The 16647-nt window shown below is 39.4% G+C and overlaps 1 protein-coding gene across 6 annotated transcripts in view; it reads right to left on the bottom strand.

Annotated features, from left to right (window-relative positions):
• Positions 1–453: 453 nt before the first annotated feature.
• Positions 454–16647, bottom strand: part of MAP3K4 (mitogen-activated protein kinase kinase kinase 4) — a 99016-nt gene continuing 82822 nt past the window's right edge. For 5 of the 6 annotated variants that reach the window (XM_074896636.1, XM_074896638.1, XM_074896639.1 and 2 more), the window contains 9 exons: positions 15629–15709; positions 13984–14175; positions 13250–13320; positions 10874–10990; positions 9214–9373; positions 2967–3089; positions 2338–2444; positions 1952–2131; positions 454–990 (listed from right to left, as the gene is read on the bottom strand). In XM_074896636.1, the coding sequence (XP_074752737.1) occupies positions 970–990; positions 1952–2131; positions 2338–2444; positions 2967–3089; positions 9214–9373; positions 10874–10990; positions 13250–13320; positions 13984–14175; positions 15629–15709 (1052 nt within the window). In that variant the 3' untranslated portion in view covers positions 454–969. Of the gene's footprint in view, positions 991–1951; positions 2132–2337; positions 2445–2966; positions 3090–8211; positions 8325–9213; positions 9374–10873; positions 10991–13249; positions 13321–13983; positions 14176–15628; positions 15710–16647 lie in introns of those variants that run through there. The other variant, XM_074896641.1, reaches the window with a different exon arrangement.

Here is a 16647-nt window from a genome sequence, read left to right as displayed (position 1 = left end):
ATCAGATATCAGTTTTAAAAAGCTGAGAGTAGGTTCTTGGTTTTGCCGAACAGAACACAAGAGTAGTCATAATCAATTCTTCTCTTGGCCGCAGAAATGGCATGCAGGTTGCTCCTTGTTCGCAGTACTCACATTCAGGAAGCAAGTTACTTCAGACCATGGCTCTATCCCTTATGTAACTAGATAGCATCAGGGAACTGCACATCACCTTCTTTCCTCAGGAGGGGATAAAGGGGGGGACCTAAATTCTGTTACCACTTGTGCAAGAAGCATCTTGTGTAACTGCCCATCTTGAACTTGACAGACACTGACTATTGCAATATAAGAGGAGCTTATTCCAGTTAGGTTATTGCTTAGCAGTCTTAAACAAGCATTGAAAAAAGTTTTAAATGCAACACAACGCCACATACTTATTTTCAGAAGAAAAACCCTTCACCAACAACTCCTAAAATAAACCATTTATTGAGAAAAAACTTTTTTTAAAATTTCATTAATCAGCCTTGTGCATAACAAATCTGAAGCTTGCCAAAAACAAATAAACAAAAAACCAGTAAAAGTTCACAGTCAGTGCACTCAACAAACAGTTTAAAAAACAAGGTCCATAACGCCTGGTAACACTACAGCATTTTTCTGAACCTAAAGAGTTCAAAAATACTACGTATTAACATTACAGTTCTCAATCAAATGAGAAACGGGAGAAAGAACAAAAAAGGTATGGTCCATATACAGTAGTAATGGCACTTTCACTGAAACATGCAGCTTCTTCCAACTTGCAGACACTGTCACATGAGCAACATGTGGCAAGTAAAACATACAGGAGCAGCAGAGAAAGTGACGCTCGTCACTTGTGCAGTCTTCGTAAGTTCAACTTTTATACTGTTTCTCAGCACAGTCTTTATGTAAATATTACATACAGTAGTGATTAAAAGATATCTTGCCAGAATAAAAAAGGCCAGAGATTGAATAACTTCATTCTTCATCTGTGCAAACCTGTGGACAGAAGGGCAATTAATTCAATTGTCTCCCTACTGCAGCAAGAAGATGACAACTGATCCATTTCTTTTGCACCTTCACTGAACATCTCTGAAGCTTTCTTCTTTCTCCCATGTTAGACAGATAAGAAATGACAAGTGTTTATATGCGAATACTGATGTTTCCACTGTCACTGTGCAACTCTCAGGTGCCTAAAGCAGCATTCTGCCTCTGAGGGATGGGATGTGGCTGCAGTTGCACTGATAGAGGGATGGGTGTGATGATCCTAAACCACTGTTACTGAACCAGAATACCAAAATGAACAACTTTATGCTGGAAAATGGGACAGAATTCAATAACCTATTGTGCTCCTACTTCAAAAAAGAAGGTACTAATACACCTAAATTTGGAGCTGTGAATATTTGCTGTTCTTATGCAAAGAATCAAACCATAGTTCATGCAAGAACTGCAGATTGTTACACCAACTGCCAGATAAACATTCAGTATGAACTTAATGGGAAGTATGAACTTCCAAAGCAGACCCTCGCACTGAAGGATGGTGGAGTTCTCAAGCATGTGCTTATTTCACATTTAATGGAGAGGACCCTTATCTCTATCCTACAGAGGTCTGTACATACGTACTCGTTAAAACTTTAGGCACAGAGCCCTTCAGATCCAATTAACTACCACAGAATTTAAGCCTGACAAGTCTTTTTAACGTAAAGATAATGCATCTCAAAACAGCAGTGAAAGTTTATTGCATGCTGCACGCCAGGTTCTTTTAGTCAAATGCTCTCTAGCAACATCACATGTGCTTTGGAAAACTTGCCAAACCTTGTATTCTGGACAGTATTGGCTTGATACCAGCCTCCCACCGTGATACAAAGCCCTGCAGCACAGCTGCAAACGATGAAGCCAACTATAAAGTCTGTTTTCGACTCGCACCTACAGTCTTTGTAGCCAAAGCCATGAGACAAACCTTGACAAAAGGGTGATCGAGGAGCTGGCTGGCCGTCCACCTCATCTTTGGGTCGCTTTCCAGGCAGTGGCAAAGGAAGTCTTTCCCTTCTGGGCTCACTTTGTCAGGAATAGGAGGTTTATGACCCATCCCCACTTTATACATGATCTGGAAGTTGTGCTCATATTCGTGCCAAGGCCTCTGCAACAGGTAACAGCATTGCAAAGCGCAAGGTTTAGAGAGCAACTTGCTATCCCACAGAGCATACGTTTCCGTACCCCAGGAAGTTAAAAACCACCCCAGTACTTGCCGACTTAAGTGTGACAAATTGCTGGGAGTGGCACCAGAATTTGCAGGGAAACTGCTAAGAAGAGTTTGCATTCATTCAGTACATGAAACGTCCTTACCTTGCCAGTGACCATCTCTATAACAACACAGCCCAGGCTCCAGATGTCTGCTGCACGTCCGTGTCCTTCTCCTTTAGCTCTAGTAATTACTTCTGGAGCCATGTACGCTTTGAAACAACACATATGATGTCATCAGTTCATACAGCAGAAGGACCAGAATACATTAAGTGATTAATAGGGCAAACCAAATGCTTTTTAATATATCTGTAATGAAGTACCACTCAGCTTTTCTTGCTATGTTTTGTCATTTGCTGGCTGCTTGTTCTCTGACACATTTGCAGCATAACTGTCTTTCAGTTTGAAAAGTGATAGTGAAAATTTTGGTACAGTAATTTTCATTTATTAAAAATAGATGAAGCAGCTGTTCAGTAAGAGCAGTACTACTGCAGAAATACAGACCCAGAAAGCATAAGCTCCAGCATCTTTATAGTTACCTGACAAATACAATTTTCTCTCTCCAGCTGTGTCATTCATTGACTGTTTGGACTTCTGGATGTAAAGCATATCTAACTAGCCAAGGTAAAATCAAGTTTCCCTAAAACACTGTTTTACTCCAAGCCCAGACTTCTGGCAGAGGTATCTTCTTTTATGTAACTAGACAAGTATCTGCCTAGCACATGCCTCCTTACCTGCAGTCCCCAGAGTACTGTTCACTTCTCCAGGCATTGTCTGCATGTTGTTTTTAAGTTTCACTGAGCAGCCAAAGTCTCCTAGTTTAATCAGTCCAGATGAGGTAAGAAAGATGTTGGCTCCTAGGAAACACAACGAAAGACAGTAACATTTGTTAAATCAGTGCTGAATTAAGGAACAAGGGCTTCTCAATATACTCTTGGAAGTTACACAGTAGATGATAATAGCTGAATTCACACTTAGATCTCTACCTGTGGATTAAACGTGGAATATGATAGCATTAGATATGTTCCCCAAAGGGTACATTACCTTTAAACAACGGGATTTTTGATGGGCTTGTATTAACACTAAATGTACTGGAAGCTGACAACAAGTGTTCAAAACACAAGGCAGTATGGCGGGCAAACTCATCAGCTTTCCATACGTGCTCGTTACGAGGAATTACTCCTCCAGGAATTTATGAATTCCAGTGCTTATCCTTGTGAGCACTGCACTGCGAAAAAACACCCATCCTTAAGGAACTTCCCAGCAGAGGCCATTGCTGCATACCTCCCACTAGCCATCTTCTCAGTTCTGCTGAGTCAAGACAGATGATATCTTACAGCTGTGTCATCACTGCCAGCTTCCAAAATGGAGCTTATAGCATTTTATTACATGTACTACCCAATGCCTGCTATTGTGCTCTGCTTCCAGAAGAATTTTTGGAGGAGGGCTACTGTTATAATAGCTGGCTACACTGCCAGTTTGCACTATAAAAAAATTTCCCTAGAATGCTTGAAAATCTCCAAGGGGAATCTGTAGTTGGCTGCAAGTACACTTGCTCCACACAACACCGCAAAATAAGCCAAGTGGTTTTGATAACCAGTGGTTTTCTTTCATTCCAACATCCTGCTGAAACACATGTTGACAGCCAACAGAAAACAGGCAGAGCAGAAGGAGCTCACTATACACGTCAGGCCAAATCCTGGATTCTGCAAGTATCGCAACAAAACCACAAGTAGGTTGCAAGAGTCACCTGGCAGAAATACAGCTTCAGCTGTGATCTCTCTAGAGGAAAGGTGAATGGTTTGCACAAAACAAAACTGCCCACCTATTTTAGGAGTAGGCAAATGCTGGGGACTTTGTTATACATAGCCTTTCCCATGTTACACAGAGGATTCTTTAAAAAACAGCTCATCTGAATACAACCTTCGAAAATTTCTCACTTTGTTCCACCTTGAACATAGGTCAGCACAGGAATTCTTGGCTGCTCCTCCTTTGTGTTATGTTCTCTCAGTTAACAACTTTTTCCAGTTAGCTTGGCTGGGCGTCCCCAAGATATTCAAGGAAAATAAAAAGAATCCTCAAAAGCTCAAGTCAAAAAAAGGCAGTGCAGGTCAATGATGCCAAAACCCTGCCCATTTCTCAAAGGGCTTTTCTCTAACTACTATGAGAAAGCGCAATTTATTTACTCCAACAGGTGTTGCACAGAACTGCACTATAAAAGGGGGAGAGAAATCATTAACAGAAATAAATTCAAACCTTTAATTACTGTAAGCCTTTTACAAGTTCTGAAAGAAGAATTAACTGCCAGTGAATACAACTTTTCCGCACATTGTGTCTGTAAGCGTTCCGCACCTGGCATTCAGGTGCCTGCACATACTCAAGATCAGAATTCTTTGGCTGGGATCTGCAGTTTGCCCCCATAGGGACAGGTGTCCTGAGTCACCCTGCAACCACAGGCACGTGTAACGGAGCTGGGTAGACCATCCTTCAGCTCCCTGAATGAAAGAATCCAGAAACACGAAAGCAGTACAAAAAGGCAGCTCGATAGGACACTAAATATGGGCAATGCATTCAAAGAGCAGCACTTACTCTATCAGCAACTTTTTCCTTTGAACTACTGCCCACAGCTTTTCTGTTTTCAAGCAATTACTTATCACATAGAAAGTAGGTGCACTTAGCCCACACAAAGAGCTTAGGGAAAACTGCCATCACTAGCCAACACTTTTACAAGGATGTTTTGGAAACCTACGTTCCAATTCCTCAAGAAAGAACATGCAGAGTTCATGGAAGGCCGAAGAGTGGTTTCTGACTACTGCAGTGGGTTGAAACTGGCAGAGCTGAAGTACAACTATATCTCTTGTGACTGAATCTAAAGATACTGTGACAGTTTGGCTTAATACAGTTCAGAACCCACTTACAAGGCCTTTCAAACTAAAGTTTGTCCCTTTTCAAAAAAAAAAAAAAAAAAAGAAAAAAAAAATTTAGCATAAATGTTACTGTGAAAGCTCCTGTGAGCCTTTGTCCTGAAAGCACCTGGAACTGTCAAATGGAACAAAGCAATGAACCAGCTTCACCACAAAGAAAGAGCACTTGAAGACTTGTGTTGCTGACATCATCTGTCAGCTGATTAAGGCTTCCGCTGATGTGCTGTCCACTGGAATCTCTGTTCTGTAAGCTGCTTGGTCTCTGCTTCAGGGACCAAGACCAAACTCTAGAAGGAGTCTTTAAAAAGGGTCTCCTTGTTAGATGAAACCTGCACAGAATCCAGCAGGACCTGGGTAAAAGAAGAGGAGACACAAGGGCACTACTTTGAAGGTACTTGATGCTTTTTACCTGTGACAGTGCTGCTACTGGGAACAGAATTCCTACCATATCTACACGGTTAATAAGCAAAAGAAGAATACCGGAGACCACGGCTAAAACGGCAAAAAGGCACAATACATCCATCTATTCCTTCTCTCCTCCTAAACATACACTATCAAAAGCATCTTTATTGGATTTACTTGGCAGAGGCAAGAGGTAGCCTGGTTCTGCACAGCCCTACTGCCATTTATACCACAAGATCTTCTGGGCAGACTGCAAACAAAGAGCAAATGTCAAAAGCCATATCCTTGCTAGAGAAAACTACAGCTATGACCTAAAGCATTTAAACTGAAGTTTCATGCCCTGTATTTCTGTGCCAAGTCAGCCACATATTAAGTGCAGTGAAAACTGCACTAGCATGATATTCCAAAGGCGCTGGTATAAATACTGTGTCTCCAAGGAGCAGTACCAAAAGCCCCACTAAACACTGTGGCATAAATCCACAAAGAGAGAGGCAGCTCGCAGACATTCCTCAGCCGGTACTTAAGCAGTGCAGCAGCCGAATTCACTCAAGAAACAAGCAGGCCAAGTGCTACCATTTGATGAGAAAAATCAGCTTTAGCATCCTCTTTTACTTTAGAAAGTGTGACACATGCTCGTATTCTCCTGTTGAACTGGCTTCTGTCTCTTGTTGAATGGCCTTCCTTCCCCTGTGCTCATCATGAAGGCAGAAATTTTGGGAGAGCTAACAACACAGTTAACAAGAGTTAAGACTTTGATGAAGACTTCCAGCCTTGAGCGTCTCATTCACAGGTTTCTGATTTACTGAAACTTCAGATACAGTTTTCAGCATTCATTCTGAAAATGCAACCTGAGCACTCTTCAGGAGTATGCCCTTCTCTCCCAGAGAGAAAGCACCAAGCACGACCTCAGTGATTAATTCTTGTCAGTGCAGCACTCGCGAGCCCACTCCTGGAGTGCTGTGTCTTGGTTTGGGGCTCCCCAATACAAGACAGACCAAGGGCATCAAGACGGTCAGAGGGCTGAGAGATGGGTTTATTTAGCTTGAAGAAGAGAAGACTGGAGGGGGAGGGGGGATTTACTGATGGGAGGATATCAAGACAACAGAAACAGATTTTTTCCTCAAAGGCACCCTGTGAAAGGATATGGAGCAATGGGCACAAATAGCAACATCTGCAAATTCCGGGGAGGTATCAGGAAAAAGTTTTTCACAATGAGGATAGGTCAGTCAGTGGGACAGGGGCCTGGAGACATGGGAATTCATAATTCAAGTGAACAAGGTCCTGAGCAGTCTGATCTAATTTGACATTTGGTCCGATACTGAGGTCAGCCCTGTTTTAAACAGAGGACTCAGAAATGCCCAGAGACTCCTTTCAGCATTACATATTCCATCATTCTCAATTATTGGGCACATTTTCCCTGAAAAAAAATGAAGTAATTGTAACTGAGGAATCTGGGCTTAGCTACAGGGGTTAAAATCCAATACCCAGGATAGAGATTAAAAAAAAAATAGTATCCCAAAAGACTTAATCACCTGCTACATACTGGACCAACTACTTTACACACTGATGCAGACTAAGCAAAACCAGCGCAGCCAAGTGTAACAACCAGCCAACAGCACTACCCTCAGTTTGCTCCCACAACCACAGTCTGAAAAAGGATTCAAGGCAGCTGTGTATTGCCTCATCTTTTACACTCACAGAACTGGATGCCATAATAGCATCTGAAGGACAACGGTGACACTAGTGGACGCTACTAACCGAAAGACTCCATTTTTGAGCACAAGGTATTTATCAGACACCAACTGTGGGACACGTATAAACAATTACTCTAAGAACTGGTTATCTGCTGCGGAAAGAAATAGATCCACAGTGATGTGCAGCAAACTGGCCACGAGAGTGTGATCTGACAGTGAGATCTGAAAGCAGTTTTAACAGTCTGAATGACATATTATCATTCTTCTCTATCAGAAGAGTACCTGACTACACAAGAGCTAAAAGTAAAACCAGTCTTCTGTACTGCTGTTAGCCTGAAAACTTGTTGATGCAATGTTAGCATAAAAGGAGACAGAGAGCAAGAGACGTCCAATGTAACATCAGGCATCCTTTATAAAAATACTCTCTGCGGTTTGTCTTTATATTCTTTCATTAAGTTTTGGGAAGGTCTATACATAGATATATCTGCAGTGACCCTCTGTTTATAACTGCTGTTATTCTCAAGGAACACCCCAACATTTGGTATGAGGAACCTGTTGCAACAGAAATGCCCTCACATAACACAGCATTATGGTTCCATTAAACAGCTCTTCTCACTTCACTGCCTTTCCCTGACGAGAGGGAGACCTATTTGGAAACATATCTGGAAATAGGCAATGACATAGAGCACCACAAAAGAAACCCCTGTCAGCCAACCTTGGATTTTGATCACAACGCGCTTCCAGGAGAGCAGAATTCAGCTAAGCAGAACCTGGATATGGAATGATCAAGTAAAGGGCAAGGGCGGGGGGGCACTGTGAAAAGCATGGAGGGAAATCCACAACTGGAGAAAAACCTTTGGTCAGGAAGGAGAACCAGAAAAGGCAAGATTGCTGGGGAACGGGAGTGAGGGAAAGTGTTTTCTAGGAAAAAAAGCCAAAACTGACTCAAGAGTGGCCTACCTGGGTGGAAGGCCTCTGGATCGTAGATAGTTCTTTTCCCAAATGAGAAGCACGAGGCCAAAGGACCAAGAGCAACTGGGAACCTCCTACACTGCTGCGGTGATTCAAAACCCTGTGAGCAAGAGGGACATAGAAACCCAGCATCGTTGGGTTGCACTGCCTTGTCATAAAATGAGCATTCGCAGGGCATATTGTGTGCATTTTTTCCCCTACCTTCTGTTAAGTTTCTGCCATAGGTGAGCAAAATATGGCAGACTAACAAAAACAAGATAACTAGACATGGAGGATGTTCTTGGAAGGCGCAGGAAAAGAAAAATGAATGTGAAATGTGGACTGACACTGGGTGCCGTAAGCAAATGCCAAAACCAACCCCCCTTCAGTTACTGGAGTTCCAAGTCTGCTCATTTTGTAAGCAAAAGCTGAACGCCAGGCATGAGTAGATAAACGTATGGCAAAAACCCCACTAGATAAGTAATTTTACCATATCCCTTTAACTTCTTTTAACAAGGCTTTTACTGCTATGTTTAATCAACCATTCATCTGAAATCTTAGAAATCTTCTGGAAAATGGGAATCAAGGAAAAGTTCTGATGAACAACTCTAGCACTGTACACTGCTTGTCAGCTCCCAGAAAACGCCACTGTTTCTTGCATAGATGAGAAAAACAGCATTACATAACTCAGTACTAGAAACAAAAGGACCAAAATTTGAGATTGGATAAATCCCCAACAATCTTAACTTCTACAGAAACTATATAAATCATGGGCAGAATTTATGAGTTTGCAATGCCAACTGTTAATACTTTTTATGTTCTGCACTTAAAAAGGAGCACGTAACTAGCCAATAACTTGTAAATTGAGAATTGGAAAATGAGTGGAAGGCGTTATACACTTAATGGCTGTAGAGATAATGTGCGCTAAATCTGCAAATACGTCCCCCATCACTCCCCATCCCCAGCTACAACACTGAAACAACAACATTACCTTTTATGGTTAACATTACCTTTAATGTCTCGATGAACAATACCATGTTCATGTAGTACATTGATAGCAATCGTGATTTGCTTTGAGTAGAGCCTAATGACATGCTCCTGAAGGCCCAGTTTTGATACCTCCTCCAGAGTGCCCTCATCACAGTACTCCATGAAGATGTACATTTCTTCCTGTTGTGGGAACCAAACCGGATTGCATTTGTTTCATTTTTTTTCTTTAAGTTTTTTCCTTTAAACACTGAATTAGGATCAAGTTTTCCTTCCATTGTTCATTTGTTTGTGACAAGAGTAATGGAAGTACCATCTAACGTTTTAATGGAAGTCCTCTTACCATGGAATAGCTAATAAATCATCTCTTCAGAACTCTATTCTCTTGGGCATGCTTCAACCTAATATACTCTCTTGCACAGCTATGGAAAATTCTCTGCTACATGTCTTACCTGCATCATTTGTATGCAACCGATACTATCTGGTGGCATAAAATCCGTTAGTTTGGCATCAACCAAAAAGTACTTTGGAAATCTTGTAGGTATATTATGCAGAAATGCAAAAAGATCCTTTGCATATTTAGAAGAAAGGTAAAATGTTTGGGGCTTGCGGGTTTTCTTTCCTCTCCCAGTTCCTGCAACATCATGTGTTGATTTCTTGGGGAGGGCAAGTTTTTTGTGGCTGGCTGTGGCTTGAAGAAGCATGCCAACTCTAACTCACTTCAAGGAGAAGTTTGGTTCTTGTTCCCTTTTTCTGTTTCCAAGCCCAGCCAATTTCAGCTAGACTTAATTAATACAAAAAGATGACAAAGACATTAAGCTCTTAGAACTAGCTTGAGAAACCAATGACCCAGTGGCACAGACACTCAAAGTTGTGTCCCCAAGTAAAGAAATGCAGACAGAAAGCAGCCTTTGTCCCCTTCCAAACCAGCAAATGGGTCAGCAGATCAACTCATTCATATTGAGCAAATCAGTGAAAAACACACACCACTTTCCAGCCAGACACCAGACATCCTGCTCCCAGCCCACCTCACTGGGTAGAGGTACAGGAATGACTCGAGACTCACAGCGGGAGGTGGGGAGGGCACATGGGAAGCAGAGAGTAATAAAAAGCTGGTTATCTCAGCATGCAATTCTGGAATCCAACTCCATAAGAAAACCAGGATTCATTAGTTCTGCTGCTCAAGCAAGAAAATTCATTTTACCTTCTGAGGAAGATGCTAGCTGAACTCCAAAAGATCTGCTTCCTTAAGATTCTTGTCTGGCATCAAGATTTAAATGCCAACACAAAATTTTTCCAGGAATCAACAAGATACTCGTACAACCTTTGCTGCTAACAGTGAAGGGTTTTAGGCTGTCTAGTCTTTATCTACATGCAAAAGTCACCATACCATATATGATATAGCTTGGTTTTAGAGCAGTTGAATAGAGTAGCAGCATGGAACAGCTCCAGCATTACTTGCTCTATTCACTTATCACAAACCTTCCCTGTTTATGTACCAGTTCCAAAATATTTCTCCAATGTTTCAGAGACCTCAACATTCAGAGGAAAAAAGACACTACAATTCAGAGACATCCAGACAATTAAGCTGAACTAGAATGTTCTCAAGTAAAACCTCCATGATCCAAAGCTTCTTAAAATCTCAGCCCTATAAGAAAGCCCCCGTAATTTAGGTTTTCTTACCCTATGGAGCTCCACACCAAAATAACGAACAAGATTAGGGTGCTTGATGCCTTCAAAAATCTTCAGTTCATCAGCTGTTTCTTTGATGGTTTTGTGATCGTTAGGTTGAAATCTTATCTGCAAGAAAGATTTTTTTCATTATTTTGCCACTATTTCAAATTACTAAGGAAGAAAAAAAAAACAAAACAAAAAACCAAACAACCCATCCCAAACCCAAACCAAGAAAACAGCTGAAAAGCTGTTCTTTTTTTTTAAAACAGCATCATCACACAAAAAGCTCCAAAATCTCTCCACCCCCAAACTTAAACAGACCAAACTATTTTTGAAAATTACATACCAATATGATGATTTATAAACTATATAAGAGCAAAATGCTGTTACTTAAATGTATAAATACACAGGTGTGCACATATTTATCTCTTCTGAGCTTGCCTTCTAGCTTAAATGTGGTAGATACACACAGTAAAGAGAATCTGAACATAACATCAGTGAGAGCTATCATTCAAGAAAGACTAGTTGCCAGGTACTTCATCAGTGGAGATTCTAAGGGATTTCTCTGAGGGGTTTCTTCATTAAGAATGAGGCAGTTCTAAGGAAAAAGTCTGGTGTGGAACAAATACAGTCATAAAGGTTTTGATGAAAGAAATATATTTTCATTAGTTCTGCTATAATATGCTGTGATGGATTTTTCATGGAGGAAAAAATTATCAAGCCTTCTGAAAAACTGATTTAAAGCTTCCATTCACATAAACAAAATTCCTAGCAAGTTATGGAAAATGGTACCTTTGCCATACTGGTAGAAAGCAGAAACTTCATTAATTGAGTACAGGACAACTGCTAGAGAAACAAATGCACGTATTTTACCTTTGGTTGCTAGGATGCTATAATTGTTTTTGTTCTGTAGAGCAATTCCAGAACACAGTTTGTACTCAAACAGTGGTAAAATTAAATAAATGGAGATTTATTTATTTATAAATGGTGACAAATGACCTTCAAGTATTTTATGTATTTCCTAATGCTTCAAAATTGCAATACTATGTATTTGTAGTGAATCTTGTTCACTATAATTTGTAGAGATTTTAACAACACTGCTTAAGACAGTAAAGTCTGAAGAAGTGTCAGGGGGAATACAATGTTTTTAGCCTGTTTAAAAATAAGTAAATAAATCTTCTCCCAAGGTACTCTCAAGGAAATCCACAAAAGCCTTTATTTGGAAGATGCAAACATTTTGCCTTTAAGCCCACAGTGGGGAGGCAGGGAATGGTTCTTCGTGAAGTAATTCTGGAAGTTAAAAATACTACAGAAGGCGGCAGCATACTGTATATTTAGCCTACTAGTGAAACAACTGTCAAACAAGGTCCATTTAACTTATCCGAACTTCTGCTTAAGAGCACACATATGCTAATGTGTAAAAAGCACCTGCATCTAGAAAGCAACTTTGAGTTCCAGAAACAGAGTGCTACTGTTGGGGGGAAAAATGTTATTTCATCGGGAGAAAAAAACCAACATAAAACCAACAACCATAAAATTTCAAGCTTTGGTATTAGTTAGTCAGTGAATGAGTATAGTAGAAATAGTTAAGCACAAGCCCAGCCTTGCTTTTCCACACCTTTGAGATCACATATGTATTCTGTGTGTGGAAAAACTCGCTCTTAAAACATAACTGGTCTAGCATCAAATGGCTGGCAGGGTAACTGTTGTGAACAGTTATTGCTTGCAGTTGTCTGAAGATGCAGAAATGCAATAAAACTAAACACAAATATTGTAAAAACCAACGTGCTGTAGGGAAGATGGATCTCTACACCTACACAGCTTTACTTACTTCTATCCTGAAAATTAAATTTTCTGTACCCACCAGGTTAGTCAACAGTTTAGTGACTCAGCCTAGCTCACTTAAACTACAGGAGAAGCTGAAAAACCTCTGATGTGATACTTCCTATCTTTTTCTCCCAAGGAATGAACTAAGAAAGGAATAAAACAAGAGATTAAATACTGCAAAGTAAAAACTTAAGTTTGTGGTACAGTCTTCGCTAAACAGAAAACTCTTTCAAAAATAATTTACGATCTCTTAATGGGAGTTCATACATACTAAGCAAGCATTCATTAAGTTCACAGCATCCCTATGAGATGAGTAAAAAAAGTATTATCCGTTTTACATACATTTAAATTGCTTTATTTAAAATAAAGCTTAAGCAACTTAAGGAGGAACATGTCATAATAGCAGATTTGGCTAGAAGAAACAACTTGTCTTTCCATCCTTTCCCAGTTAGCAACAGTGTTCAGAAATCCTTAATGCCTGCTAAGTTATGCACATTTGGATTGGAAGAAAAAAACAAACCCGAGGACAGTAGTGATTCGTGTATACAGAGTACTCACTTCCTTCATAGCCATCAGCTCTCCAGTGTCAACACTGATACAAGTATAGACCTTTCCATACTGGCCTTCACCTACATAATTAAAATAAGAACAATTACACTACCTTCAATTAGCAAAATGTACATCAACTCCATTAAGAAAACATCACTGAAAACTGAGCTTGCCAAGGTTATTTAACCTTTATGTTAATTTAAAATTTCAAGTAGCTTTTAACCTGTAACACCTAATACTATATTCATAGTCCTGAATTCAAGCTGATTAAAAGTAAAACCACAACATTAACAGGCTGACCTGAAAGAAAACTTCTCATGAATATCAGAATTTTCCCCACAAATGCCAAACTAAAGAGGAAATAATGATCATATGGGGGAAAGGACAATAATACTGGTGAATTAAACAAATCACAAAGTTTGTGCTCATTTTCATTCATATTTCTGGTTCTTCCAAAAGCACAACTCATTTTATAGTGTTAAATGCATGCAGGAATCATAGGATCATACCCAAGTAACTATCCTAATCAAATCTTTCTCCTCATTTGCTTCTTGTTATTTGACCAGCGAAAACTTTACTGAAGTTCTACATAAAGGAGAACCTAGATGCAACAGTATTTTGTATTTTAACATTCTGATTTCAGTAAAGCTTATATTATCTATGCAGAGACCCGAGATTTCAAAAGACAGTCTTCAAAAATACTAAGCTTAGTATTCTGAGAAATGAAGGTATAACGAACATACCAATTTTGTTTCCTCTCTGCCACTTGAAAGTCACTTTTCTCAAACCTACATGCATGACATTATCATAAGATTTCGGTGTGTCACAAACTTGGCCAATGATGTTCTTCCTCCTCATCTCTCTGTATCTCCTTTCTTCAAACAACTGAACGGACTTTTGAACAGCTTCAATCGGTGCTTGCTTGGAAGCAGTGTCTGAAAAGAGTGATGAACAATTTCCCTGATTGAGAAATATTCACTGCATTTTTATTTTGTGACCTTTAAGTGACCTGAGTTAGAAGACAACTATTTTGTGAGTCCAATTTAAGATGTAGGAAAAGAATAAAACAATTTAGCAATCACATACAAAATTAAAGTAAAATGAAAATACTGGTACTTTTCTCATCATCTCTTATTTGATTCAAGGAAATTAAATGTATGAAATGCAACATATTTGTTTGCATTTGGCCTGTAACTAATCACTGATAGTGGAAATGTGTTAGGGTCATTAAGAGCATCAAGGAAAGGACAGCTAAGGTTTTGTTCTACAGATACGAGAGGTTTCTTGGAAAACTCATAGCATCTGTTATTTCAAAGATTTAGAAGTATTAGATAACTCCAGCTTTCAAGTCTTATCATGAAACAGAATCCTAGTGAGTGAGGCCAGAATAAATCTCAGGGCAGCATTAATTTATCCCCTCCTTGGAAAGCACAAAAATTACACATCCCTCACTGCTGACAGACAGCAATCTAACCTGTTACTAACAGCCTCCAATAGACGGAGATACCAATACTCTCAAACAATATATTCTACTGCACCTATAATTAATATCACTTCATCTACACTGAATCTACTTCACTGTAGTTTTAAACCAAAATCTTGGTCTTATTCACAGTGGACAGTAAAATCAGTTCCCATTGCAGCAGTATTCTAGAAATTTTGAATTTTTTGCTCATTCTTCTTTTCTAGTTTAAACAAACTCAATTCCTCCAGTTTATGTTCCGATCAAAAAAATAAGACTTCTGGATTTCAGAAAACAATTTTGCTGTTCTTCTGACCCACATAATGAGAGACAAGTTTTTATGTGACAGAAAACTTCCTTCTAATGTTTCATGAGGCTTCACCCTCTCAGAATATAGGCAAGCAAGCTACATGAATATATCTGGACAGTTACTTTAAGTTTCATGAAAATAAGCAGCAGGACAGAGAGAAAGGGGCCCCATAACAGCCTTGAATTTAGGAAACAGTATAGAATCACATGCTGTTAAGACACCCAAAATAAGAAAATCCCATGCTGGGGAGAGATCTTAAGAAGTGAGGAAGTGCATCCTACTATCTTGCAATTTATAACTGGGCACTGAATAGGGACAGCAAACTTCTGCAATTCTCATAGTAATAAATGTACTTATTTTGTAGAACACTGATAGTATCTTTTAGAAACTGAAAAGATGTAACTTTTATTTTTAAGTTTAATTACTCCTACTTCAGTGAGTACACCTAGTGATTTTCTTAGCAGTACCTTCTATCTGCAATCAGGACTTTTTTTTTTTCCCCCCTTCCTATATACGAAGCTGTGAAACACCTCTTCACAATCAGCATTAAGATTCAACCATTTACTGCAGCACTAGTTTAACAGACATTACATTATAGTGACTCCTAAACACCTACCTTTGGTCTGGTTGATTAAAGTTCTGAGCTCCCAGCTCCGTCGGGATGAGCCACTTGAATCTCCTTTTGGATACGATGGTTCTAGAGAAATAATACTGTGAGCATAGAAGTGGCTTTATCTCATATTAAGGATTATGGCACTATATTCAGCAGAGGCTGAGAGTTTACATAGCAAGATTAATACACCTTACAAGTATATAAGGCAACCGTATAGCAATGCATGCTCTTGAATTCAAAAATTACTTATCTTTAGAAAGCAAATTATGAAAGCTATTCTGAAACAGGATTTAATTTACACAGGAACAGAGATCTCCTTCCACAGCTGAGGAAAGCACTTCAAGTAAGGGCACTCAGAATCAAATATGTAAGAAATCTGTAGGAAAACAATCTTCTAAGGTTCCTTAGAAAAAAGATCTGTATTCATGCCAACCTAAGCCAGTTTCCTACCCATACAGATACATAAAAAAGGGAACAAGGCAGACAATATTTTCAACATCTGCTTAGAAAAAATAACCAAAAAATTCCCCCATACCTCTAGGCATTTTAAGGCATTTCTTTCTCTGAAATCCACTTCATTTTGCAGGATGACCACAATATCAACTCTACTTTGCTTAGGATTTTGTACTTAATTTTAATTTGCACAGAACACACTATCTTAATAATCAATGTTTGAAGGTATTTGCTGTAATAAATACCACATATACAGGGGCTGGGGAAACATGAAGGAGGAGCCCTGATCAGGACATCAAGTCACACACCCTGTCCCTTCTTTCAGGATTCAAATAACAGGAAGTATTTGTAAGATGAATACTGCAGTGGTAGTTAAAAAACTGGACAGAAAACCCTTCAGCGTCCTGATGGGCCCAGTTCATACCTCATTAACAGCATTTAGAAATTTACTATTGAATGGGGTATATAATTCAGCAATCGTATTACACATTTCATTTTGAACGCTGTAACTTTGTAAGACACCAGGAAATTCCTCCAGGTACAATTCAGAAACAATATGGAAGGCAAGA

Source organism: Athene noctua, chromosome 1 (assembly GCF_965140245.1).
Source record: "Athene noctua chromosome 1, bAthNoc1.hap1.1, whole genome shotgun sequence".
NCBI lineage: Eukaryota > Metazoa > Chordata > Aves > Strigiformes > Strigidae > Athene > Athene noctua.
The sequence above is the reverse complement of the archived record's forward strand: the minus strand, read 5'-3'. Positions and strand labels throughout refer to the sequence as shown.